Source organism: Clinocottus analis, unplaced genomic scaffold (assembly GCF_023055335.1).
Source record: "Clinocottus analis isolate CAN_PGR_092001 unplaced genomic scaffold, fCliAna1.0.p SCAF_1, whole genome shotgun sequence".
Taxonomy (NCBI): Eukaryota; Metazoa; Chordata; class Actinopteri; order Perciformes; family Cottidae; genus Clinocottus; species Clinocottus analis.
Window position 1 is genome coordinate 1,285,078 of NW_027175820.1, and position 11,007 is coordinate 1,296,084.

The following is an 11,007-nucleotide window of genomic DNA, read 5'->3' on the forward strand; positions in this document are numbered from 1 at the left end:
ACAGAGTCCACTCTGCTGTGAGCTTCTTTTCATTCCTCCCTCGGTTTGTTCTATTTCTTTTTTCAGGAGCCTGTAACTTTGGAAATATATATGTAAAGATTCTCATGTGCTAACTTATAATTCAATACGTACTTCACAGCCTCTAATGTAGCCGCTATACAGTAAATAAGAAGTTGATGAAGTGTTTCAAAATGTTGACTGAGGGAATAAAGTAGAGACATTTTCTCATAGGCTTCCGCCATGTGACGTGTATGCCCTGATGTCAATAATGACCTAACCTCCCTCCTGCTGACATAAATTGGCGCTCCCTCTGTCCGTGCACTGTGTGCGCCCTCCGCTCATCAGCACCACCGCATTTTGCTCTCTGGCGCTGCACGCTGGAGCCCATCTCCAAAGCCTTTGAGCTGTCTTCCTTTTCCCGAGAACGCTTCCAGTTTCAAGCTGATCTGAGCAACCAAGTGCAGTTCTGCTACTGATCCGGAGACCAGCATGTACTCCAAGAACTCAGAAGACCACGGGTCATGCAGAGAAGGGTCTCTTGACTCGGTTCATCCTGTTTATGAGGAGAAGCAGCTCAACAATGAAGTAAGTTCAGGAAATATTTAAACATTTATTTTCAGTGACCCAATATCACCTCAAACTCCAAGATGAGAGGAAATCCCTTTGAAGGATTTTCCACCTGGCCATTTAATAAAAAAAAACACACACACACATTATTTGAACTCTTAACGATAGCCAATCTGAAAATGGAAATCAAGTCCCTTTCGGTAGACACAAATGATTTCAACCTGTTTTTATATTACTGGTATTATTGTTAATGTAATAAAAAAAAAAGTATTTGGGGAAATATCAGAAGTGCCTTTTTTCATCTCATAATATGTGTTTGATTGACAGCCTGAAAAGAGTGTCACACCGGAGTGAAAGAGAGAGACGGCTGTAGCTGACGTGTCATGGGCGAACATGCGTTATAGTAGATATGTTTGCTGTAGCGGACCCAACGTACGATTTGAAGATGCTGTATCCGAGATTGGGAGCATTTCTATTGCGTCTCAACGGCTCTCAACATGGCGACGGCTGAGCTGTAAAGTGCTATTCTTCGGACAGCCCCATCGTGCCCAAACCCCAATGGTTAACAAACCTCCATTGTTCCGGCGGCCCGATGCGAGGGAGAGTGTTGCTGCTGCTGGGTGATCGAGTCTGCAGACTCACTAATGCTTTCTTTCTTCGAGGTCACGTTCAGTAAATTTGTTGAGAAGCAAGACAACCAGAGCATCTCCGCTGCAAGGCCAGGCAGCGCTGCGAAGGGAGTCGTGACCGTCATATTCTCACTGAAAAATGAAGTCGGCGGTCTCGTCAGGGCGCTTCGGCTTTTCCAGGTGGGTTGTTTCATTTGAAAAGTCTTTTATTTTAAATGTGTAATCTGTAAATTAGAACTGCTGAGTCCATTTTGTTGATATGATCCAACCCCCGGACGGGACTGATCCCGTACCGGAAGCTCATCCCACATTCGTCTCGCATGGCGTGTGCGTGCAGGAAAAGCACGTCAACCTCGTTCACATCGAATCCCGCAAGTCCAAGCAGAGGAGTTCTGACTTTGAGATCTTCGTGGATTGCGAAACTGACCACGATCAGTTCAAGGAGCTGACTCAGCTGCTGAGGACGCACACCGATGTAGTTGAGATCAGTCCGTTTGGGAACTCCAGTCTCCCCGATGACGGTAGGCACTCAGGATTTACAATGAGAGAACTTTTCATGCTTCAATAGCAGTAAATACTACCGTCATGTAATGGGACGCAGGCAGGATCCTAATTGACCTGAATTGTGTGACAGACATGAGTAGTGTGCCCTGGTTCCCGAAGAAGATCTCTGATTTGGATCGGTCTGCGAAGGTTTTGATGTATGGCTCTGAGTTAGACGCCGACCATCCGGTAAGGATTAGTTACACACTAGCACTGATACATTCTTTACCTTTATAATGAAAGGGATATTGTAAAAACTGAGATTGTGAGTCTTTTTTTTTGTTGTTGTTGCAGGGGTTTAAAGACAACGTGTATCGTAAAAGAAGAGAGTATTTTGTTGACTTGGCGAAGAGCTACAAACTGTGAGTTCCACTGTTTCCTTGACTGTTTCTTAACCGTTGCGCTCCGCTTTCATATGTATTAAATACATTGTTAGGTGCCTTTGTTACAAATTAAAGGGTGAGACCCTCGAGCGCACAAAGCACACCCAGTACGTCTCTTAAAATGGATCAACAACTGCCAGACCTAATAAAATAATGTCACACATATTTGAGTAAACAAGCAAATGAGTCTTGAAAGTCACGAAAATAAGAAAGCTAGTTATTGCTGTAGGATGGAGCTTTTTAATTTAAAGGCTCTCTTTAGAAATCAGAAAAAAACTAAGAAAGTTAATTTAGGGTGTATGAGTAAATAAAGCTAAATAGTTGACCAAAAAATGCTTTAAAAGCAAAAAGCGACCGATAAATAAGCCTCCAGTGAAAACCAGTCCAGATGCCGCTGTGAACTACATTTGAAGCATGAAGATGTGCTTTAAATTTGTTTTCTCGTGTCTTTTATGTACTGTGTACTGTAATCAATGATCGGAAATAATTCTTTGAGACATTAGTCTGGTTTTCTCCCTTTGGTAAAATGATAATCAAATGAAAACACAGAAGTGTTGGTGTTGGTTGGGCCTTCTTAACAGTTTATCTGACCAATAGATGAAATGAACACATTATTGATTGGGAAGAAGTTCAGAGGCAAATCAAAGAAAATAAGTTGTGAAGATACGCCAATACTCTCCCACACAGTGACACGGCGTAAAGAATTCATTGCCACAATGTTTCCTCCATCCTGTTTGATCTCTTTAATCTGTATTTTAATGATGAGCTAACGGATGTGATGGATCTCTATGTTTGGTTAGTGGTGATCCTATTCTTCGCGCAGACTTCACCAGCGAGGAGGTGCGTACCTGGGGCGAGGTGTTCAGGGAGCTCAAGAAGCTCTACCCCAGCCACGCCTGCAAGGAGTACCTGAAGAACCTCCACCTGCTGACCGAACACTGCGGCTACAGCGAGGACAACATCCCCCAGCTGGAGGACGTCTCGCACTTCCTCAAGGGTAACCGCTGGAGTCACACTTCAAGATTCAAGATGTTTTTACTGCCACATGCACAGATAACAGACGGTTATTCTATACAATGAAAAGCTTATTTTACTCTGTCCTCCTAACACAGAATTACAATTAACTTAAGGTAAAAAATAAATAAAAAATAAGGCACAAAATATAAAAGATATAACAGTATTGCACAAACATATGATAATAGTATTGTTATGATAAAAATGGGATAAAATATGATAATAGTATTGCTCATTATATCTTCATACACTATGCATTGTTACAACATTGCTACAATGTCCAAGTATGGTGATAACATGAAGTCACAACAGCCGTTCACGGTTCAGTGATGTGTGTGTGTGTGTGTGTGTTTTGGTGGGTGAGCTGTTAATGTGTGTGTGTGTGTGTGTGTGTGTGTGTGTGTGTGTGTGTTTTGGGAGGTGGTTCTCTCACTCGATTGCCTCAATGGACGCATTGACCGCCAAGAAAGATTGAAAGACAAAACGTGGATATCAAGAATTAAAATATTTTCTACCAAACTTTTCCAAAGAAAAATCTTACGTTTCTTACCCGACTGAGGTAACGTTGTCTTACCTCAAGAATAAGAAATGCTTCTACCTAAATGTCAACAGCAGCGTGTAAGTAACGCACCTTCATGACACTAAAATAATCAGCGCAATGACCTTTAAATGTTATCAATATGACCTTTAAATCATTCACTTAGGTGTAAATCTGATCATGCTAATTAATTGAGGCCAATTGATGAGGAACTCACAGACTTTGCTGTCAAACATTTTCAATGGAACTTTTCTCAAGCTAACGTGTGTGTGTGTGTGTGTGTGTGTGTGTGTGTGTAGAACGCTCAGGCTTCATCATCCGGCCAGTAGCGGGGTACCTCTCCCCCAGGGACTTCCTCGCGGGCCTGGCCTTCAGAGTGTTCAACTGCACTCAGTACGTTCGCCACAGCTCCGATCCTTTGTACACGCCTGAACCGTGAGTACACGCATGTACGGACAACAGCCATTCGCACCATGTTGTCGTTGTTCATGTTGTGTTTCCATGAAGTAATACGAGCCTTTGCTTTCCCGCGTTTGGCCGTAGAGACACATGCCACGAGCTGCTGGGTCACGTTCCTCTGCTCGCCGAGCCCAGCTTCGCACAGTTCTCCCAAGAAATCGGTTTAGCATCGCTGGGAGCTTCAGACGATGCGATCCAGAAACTGGCCACAGTGAGTAAACACACATGCACGGAAAGGGTGAAGCAAGTAAAATAGTCAGTGAGATCCTGAAGCTGTGGCCCTACACAAACACATCTTTGATCGTAGACTGATATTTATTGAAGAAAGAAAAGCTATCTGCCAGCTGTGATCGGTACATTGAATACGATGTACGAGCAATAAAAAGAAAGGTTCAGGTGTATAGAGGAAGTTTTTACTTTATCTATACACCTGTATAGAGGATCAATAAGAATAGTCGTAACGATAAAGTCTGAACAATATCATCCCTGAGATTAAGACAAATATCAAGGATGATGTAAAAATGAAAACCTGTTTTGTTCTAGTGTTATTTCTTCACAGTGGAGTTTGGCCTCTGTAAGCAGGATGGCAGGCTCAGGGCTTATGGAGCTGGACTCCTCTCCTCCATCAGTGAACTCAAGGTAACGTTTATATATGACTTGAGATTTTGTTCTAGTCACCTGGACCGAGTTGCGTTTGACCTTTTCATCTAGTGATCATGATTTAAGGGGATAAACCAATACTCAGCTAAACCAATCGCATTCCTGTAGCATCGGCTCAAAAAGATGTTCAGAAGAAATTCATATCTAGCTTCGTACCACATCAGATTTTATAGCAGAAAGACAAAATACTTTACATGTATCCTATGTGGTAATAATCCAGGTTACCTTAATCCTGTACCATTATTTACATGCAGTTGTTACTTAACTAACCATGTTAAGACTTCTCTCAGTATGTAAACATGTCTCTTTTTCTCTATTAGCATGCTTTGTCTGGCAAGGCCAATATCCTTCCTTTCGACCCCGTGGTGACCTGTAATCAGGAGTGCATGATAACTACGTTCCAAGACGTTTACTTCGTTTCTGAGAGTTTCGAGGACGCCAAGAACAAAATTAGGTCAGTAGAAGTCTCCTCCCTGGATGCTGCCGCTCTGATTCATTCTCTGACTTAAGATTTGACCCCATCACTGTTTCAGTTAGTGAGTGATGAGGTAAAATCTTTCAAGTCTAACCAACTCACTTCACTCTCCGTTAAGTCCCGCCCTCGAACGCAGACTGGCCAATCACAGCGCAGCATTGTCCAGCGATGACGCTGTGTTCACACCTAACGCGGCTTCATTCAGCCGCTGCTGTGGGACTACAAATACTATTACGAACCCAGACACCATAGAGTTTGATGTTCCAACGTTTTTGTGACTTCCACAACAAGTATAAAGCAGATTTAGTGGTTATTTCATGTAGTTTATAATGGAAAAGATCGCTCTTTTCACGGATAATAGCGGCTGCGATAAGCCACGCCCCCTTTGTGGCGCCGCGATTAGTGTTGCTGCTTTGGCGTGAACACACTTTTTCTCGACAGGCGTCAAGATTTTTTTTTGACGCATTAGGTGATGGCCAAGCACGTATGATCATGAATGGCGAAGTCAAACACCACAAAAGGAGCAAGTGCCAGATATGCTTTACCATCTTCCTCTGGGTTTTATTTTTAGAAAGTATAAAGTCTCCTTGGAGACTGACAAAAATTGCCATAGCTGACTATATTTCAAGTCACCTCGGCGGGAATTGGGTTAAGTTTTCAACCAGCAACAATCACGTCTCAGTACAACTTCATTGACTATGATATTGCCTCTGCGAAAGGATGCCCACTGATTCCAAAAAAATCAACAGTACCTGGTGCAACAGTCACATAACACATGGTGCATTTCTCCAACCTCACAGGGTTTATGGTAATGTCAAAGGTGCATCTGATTGTGGATTTTAAGCCACGCCTTCTCCACGAACAGGCAGTCTTGCACGGAAGATGAAAGAACCGACAATTAGGTCAGGTTAGGTCGCTGGTTCGATCCCCAGTCCCCCCACAGTTCACACGTCGAAGTGTCTCTGAGCACAACACTTAACCCCTCGTTGTTCCCCGGGCGCCTCACAGGGCAGCCCACTGCTCCTTCATCAAGGATGGGTCAAATGCAGAGAAGGATTATTATTAAAAGTGTATGTTTCTTTTTTCTTTCTTTTTCTACTCTGGTACCAAGGATAACAATGGCCAGGCATGTGTGATCGCGAATGGCGAACAATTCGTAAGTTGTAGACAAACACCACAAGAATGCTAAAGTTTTTGGAAACATGTCCCAAACAAACTCTACCACCAATCTCAGGGTTTAATATTTACAAGATGTTAAGTCTCTTCAGAGACTGACAAAAATTGCCGAAGGTGACTATATTTCAAGTCATCCTGGCGGGAATTGGGTCAAGTTTTCAACCAGCAACAATCACGTCTCAGTACAACTTCATTGACTATGATATTGCCTCTGCGAAAGGATGCCCACTGATTGCAAAAAAATCAACTGTGCCTGGTGCAACAGTCACATAACACATGGTGCATTTCTCCAACCTCACAGGGTTTATGGTAATGTCAAAGGTGCATCTGATTGTTGATTTTAAGCCACGCCTTCTCATGCATAGGCAGTCATGCATGGAAGATGAAAGAACAGATAATTGGGTCATCATAACATACTTTGTGAGACTACTCTGGTACACAAGAATAACAATGGCCAGGCATGTGTGATTGTGGATGGCAAACAATTGGTAAATTGTAGTCAAACACCACAAGAAAGCTCAAAGTTGTTAGAGCAAACTCCATATATGCTTCACCAACTACCGCTGGGTTTAATTTTCACAGAGTATAAAGTCTCCTTAGAGACTTACAAAAATTGCCAAAGCTGACTATATTTCAAGTCAACTCGGCGGGAATTGGGTCAAGTTTTCAACCAGCAACAATCACGTCTCAGTAGAACTTCATTGACTATGATATTGCCTCTGCGAAAGGATGCCCACTGATCCAAAAAAAAATCAACAGTACCTGGTGCAACAGTCACATAACACATGGTGCCGGTCATGCATGGGCGATGAAAGAAGCAACACTTAGGTCAGGACAACCTACTTTGTGGGACTACTATGGGAAGCAAGGGACCAACTACTATCTAGTGCTGCTCCGCGAGTAGATCACGTGCAAAGTCAATGCGCAGATAGGTTGCAGAAAAGCAAATTTCCACCAGGCGGCGCAAATGACGTGAAAAATCCTGTGACACAAAGAGTGCAGTTAGTGACAGTGTGGGCTCCAATGTAGTTCTGACAGTTTGATAGAGTAGTAGTGGGGGGCGGGGCTTAGGAAAGGATTACGTCAGGACTGTAGAAACAACCAAGTTTCATCATTTGCTTTCCTTTGTAAGGTTGGATGAGCCAGGCAATCTGTTTTCAGTCTTTAAGCTAAATTAGGCTAATCCCCTCCATTCGCTCTAGTTGCAAACTTGGTGCACACATTGAATGTGTTATCCATCTTGTGCCATTCCCGAAAGGTTTAGCTATTTCTTCACCAGCATCTACCGTATCACAGCAAAGGTTGACAAAGTGCGTTGTTAGTCTCCATGAAGTGACAGTTTGCAAGCCCAAGACTTAGTTGTATTAAGGTTTTTTTCTACCAAGGCCTTCCTTAACCCACAATGTTGTTGTTAATGTTGATATATTCAAGGCTATAGATGTACAGTTACTGACCTTTTGTGCCTGCAGGGAGTTTGCTACAACCATTTGGCGACCATTCACAGTTCGCTACGACCCCTACACCCAGACCGTGGACGTCCTGAAGGACACCAAAAGCATCAATAGCATGGTGAAGAACATCCGGCATGAGCTGGATATCTTAGAAGACGCCCTGAACCATCTCAACAAGCACCTGAGAGTCTGAGGGGAGGGGTTGTTCTGGGGGTCAGAAGAGGTGAGATGGAGTTGAAAGGGTTCAGGGTGGGTATAAATGAAATGGGATTGAGAAGTTGGATGGGGAATAGGGGGCTGAGAGTCAGTTTTAGCCCAAGATATACAGGGTATACTGTACTTAGTACCTCCTTTATGGGACATGGTGTGCAGAGTGCACTTGGCTTTAAGTTACACTTCAACTCAAAAAGGCTGGGCCAGGATTTGGGTGGAGCTTACTGAAGCCCCCCAACAGCTTCATTATTTTGACTGGATTTTTTTTCTTAAGCTATAATACATCAATCAAAATTAGCCTCAACTCAGCCAACGTCTGTCATTGAAGGTAACGCCAGCCAATCATACCACAAAGCGTCAAAGCTACTTACATTTCCATATCATTGTGAGCGGCTACTTGCAGGTCATGCAGTGGCTACCATGGAACAAAAGGAACAATTAAAGGAAACTCTGTTCGGGGGGCTACAGGAGGGCGGGGCTGTATTAAAATTGAGCGATGGGACACGTCCTTTGTGAATGTCTTAGTTCTAAAAAGGGGTCTAGACCTCATAAAAGAAGTGAAGACATGCGTGCGGGTGCACCAGGTAGTTCACAGGGTGTGGTGACCCCGACTGCTGCCGACTTTCCAAAAGAACAAAGAACAAAATTAACTCTGCAGCATTGGTTTAGTCGATATGCCATGTATGACACGCCATGACATGTATGTCACAGAATAAGAGCTTCATACTTGGCTGCACATGGTAAACTGTAAATGTTAATGAATTAAACAAGCAGTGGCAGGCCGTCAAAGTTAAGAGTTATTTTATCATTTAATTTTTTTATTTTATTTTTAATCAGTTTAACAGCACAGCAAGCGCAGTGACAAAATCCACGGCCCGCCACTGGAAACGAGTGACATCAGAGTGCTTTTTTCTGTCAGGGTCTTTTCTGTGTAACGATGTGGGGAACGTGAGGTGATAATGTCGTGCCAAAATAGAAAATTAATGGCATTTGTCCAATTTACTTTACCGTGTTAAGATGGCTCCTTTGTGTTTCTGTGTTCCTGTTAACGGAGCACTGCAATGTCTTTGGTCAAACGGGTGTGCAACAGGCTTCATGGAGTGGATATCGATCCCATAAAACACATAAGCTGCATGTGGCGCCCAAGCACATTGCTTGTGACATGTATGCATGAGACGACTTTTAAAGCACACACATATTTTTGGTTTACCACATTGTACAACTTCACCACCAGGTGGAACCGTGACGCCTCTATGGCATCAACGACCCAAAGGAACCGCTCCATCGTCAGCGTAGGCAGTGGTTTAGAAATAAAGACCCGTCCCTGAGGTTTTTGTTTCAAAGGGAGAAGTTGGTGAATAACTGCTTGGAGCAATTCACATGATTGTAGATAACGTGAATGCAGCTGAATGAACATGCAATTATATTAATATGTGCACACATCAGTCACAAAGAAGGGTGGTCTGGGAACTTAACTGAGTCCATATGGGGGCCGATAAGAACAATGAGAGTATTATTATTACAAACCCTGTAAAGAAACCACAAATGTATTGTTAAATTTACATTAAGTTTGAGAGCACATTGTACATATTATGCTCCCAAATTGCCACCCATGGTTAAACAATTGTCATGTCACTTCCAAAAATATCTGAAAGTGTGACTTTCTAAACGCTGTAAGAGCTTCACAGCCTTTTATTTACACATGTGCTTCTTCTTCTTCTTCTTCTTCTTCGATATGTGAAAACGTCTTCTTTTCTCATCTCTCCCTTTCACAATAAAAGTGAATATGTGCAAAGGAAGACATGCTTCATGTTGCTCTCTCCGGTCCCTGTGACATTCCAGTTGGTTTCATACATCATATTCTCCTTCACGTTGATTGTACATGGATACAAATTGGTATTTCAAACATCTGTCGAATCTTAGTCATTAAATATAGACTTCTCCCCGTCATTTGAGTAAATGTAAGTTCCTAAACTTTGGAAAAAACAGGCTCATATCGACAAATATGGAAAATATAAAATGCCTCAACCTTACCATACATAAAGTATCATCTACATTCAACGTATCGTGAGGTGGTACAGAGAGTAAAAGTACATCATATCAACTGCAAATACCTTAGAGAGAGTGCAAAGTGTTGTTCCCAGTCAGAATGTCCCGGTGGGTATCACACACGAGCAATGGGCTGCTCTGTGGGTCATCCGATGACCTTTAACCCTGACATCCCCTGAGGGGAGCACTACTTAACCTTGGAGCTTGCATCATTAATAATGAGGAGAAAATCCCATGTAGAAATCTGTTTTTAAACCAGTGCCCCGAGCTGAGAGTTTGATGAGTGTAACCAGTGAATTAAGATAATAACTTTATTTAAATTGCACCTAGCATCAATGTTTTGAACTTGTTTTGAACCTGGAAAGATGCCAGAGACCAATGAGATGCACAGAGGTACATGTCGGCCTGCCACCTTTAGGGTTTGAGAAGCTTTAATGGAGGTGTTCATAAATGATGGATAACGGATCTGATGTGTGCAAACATATTGGGTCTGTGGTTACATTTGCTCAGAGTCTGACTCATTGCACAATATAATGATGTGAAGACATGGCAGTTTGTTGAACCACTGTGCTGAAAGTGAAACAGGGTTCATATTAAATACGGAAAAAGGATATTTGGGGGATTTTTAATTTATTTTTGAGATGCAGAAGTGGTAATTTACTTCTTTTTCTTTGGGTACTCTTGTAAGGCTGCCATAATGGTGTCAAGTAATTAAAAAAAGAAAGGAGAACAATGTCTATTCCTTTAGAAATCACCTAATATTGCGACAAAAACTTGATATGGATCAGTCGACAGAGGAGCCAGAGAGTTTGTGGAAGGTTCATATCAGACTGTGCATGTGTGATGCTGT

At 42.6% G+C, this 11,007-nt stretch overlaps 1 protein-coding gene and 3 non-coding genes across 4 annotated transcripts; 1 reads left to right on the plus strand and 3 right to left on the minus strand.

Annotated features, from left to right (window-relative positions):
* The first annotated feature begins 489 nt into the window (after positions 1–489).
* On the plus strand, positions 490–8,088 carry LOC137782757 (tryptophan 5-hydroxylase 1-like). The gene is made up of 11 exons (XM_068572358.1): positions 490–585; positions 1,230–1,376; positions 1,534–1,717; positions 1,831–1,928; positions 2,034–2,101; positions 2,923–3,119; positions 3,974–4,109; positions 4,218–4,344; positions 4,677–4,772; positions 5,114–5,247; positions 7,914–8,088. Exons 1-11 carry the CDS (start codon positions 490–492, stop codon positions 8,086–8,088), a joined length of 1,458 nt encoding a protein of 485 aa, XP_068428459.1.
* Positions 5,851–5,990, minus strand: LOC137787850 (U4 spliceosomal RNA). The gene has a single exon (XR_011077677.1). It is a non-coding gene; the product is annotated as a U4 spliceosomal RNA (small nuclear RNA).
* On the minus strand, positions 6,528–6,667 carry LOC137787841 (U4 spliceosomal RNA). The gene has a single exon (XR_011077676.1). It is a non-coding gene; the product is annotated as a U4 spliceosomal RNA (small nuclear RNA).
* On the minus strand, positions 7,036–7,175 carry LOC137787834 (U4 spliceosomal RNA). Its single transcript, XR_011077675.1, has one exon. It is a non-coding gene; the product is annotated as a U4 spliceosomal RNA (small nuclear RNA).
* Positions 8,089–11,007: the final 2,919 nt, after the last annotated feature.

Excerpts from the sequence above, each read along its gene's own strand:
- LOC137782757 (XM_068572358.1), top strand. The coding sequence starts at position 490 with ATGTACTCCAAGAACTCAGAAGACCACGGGTCATGCAGAGAAGGGTCT. Across the intron at positions 2,102-2,922 it reads TTGGCGAAGAGCTACAAACT|TGGTGATCCTATTCTTCGCG; the intron begins GTGAGTTCCACT and ends ATGTTTGGTTAG. Across the intron at positions 4,345-4,676 it reads CGATCCAGAAACTGGCCACA|TGTTATTTCTTCACAGTGGA; the intron begins GTGAGTAAACAC and ends GTTTTGTTCTAG.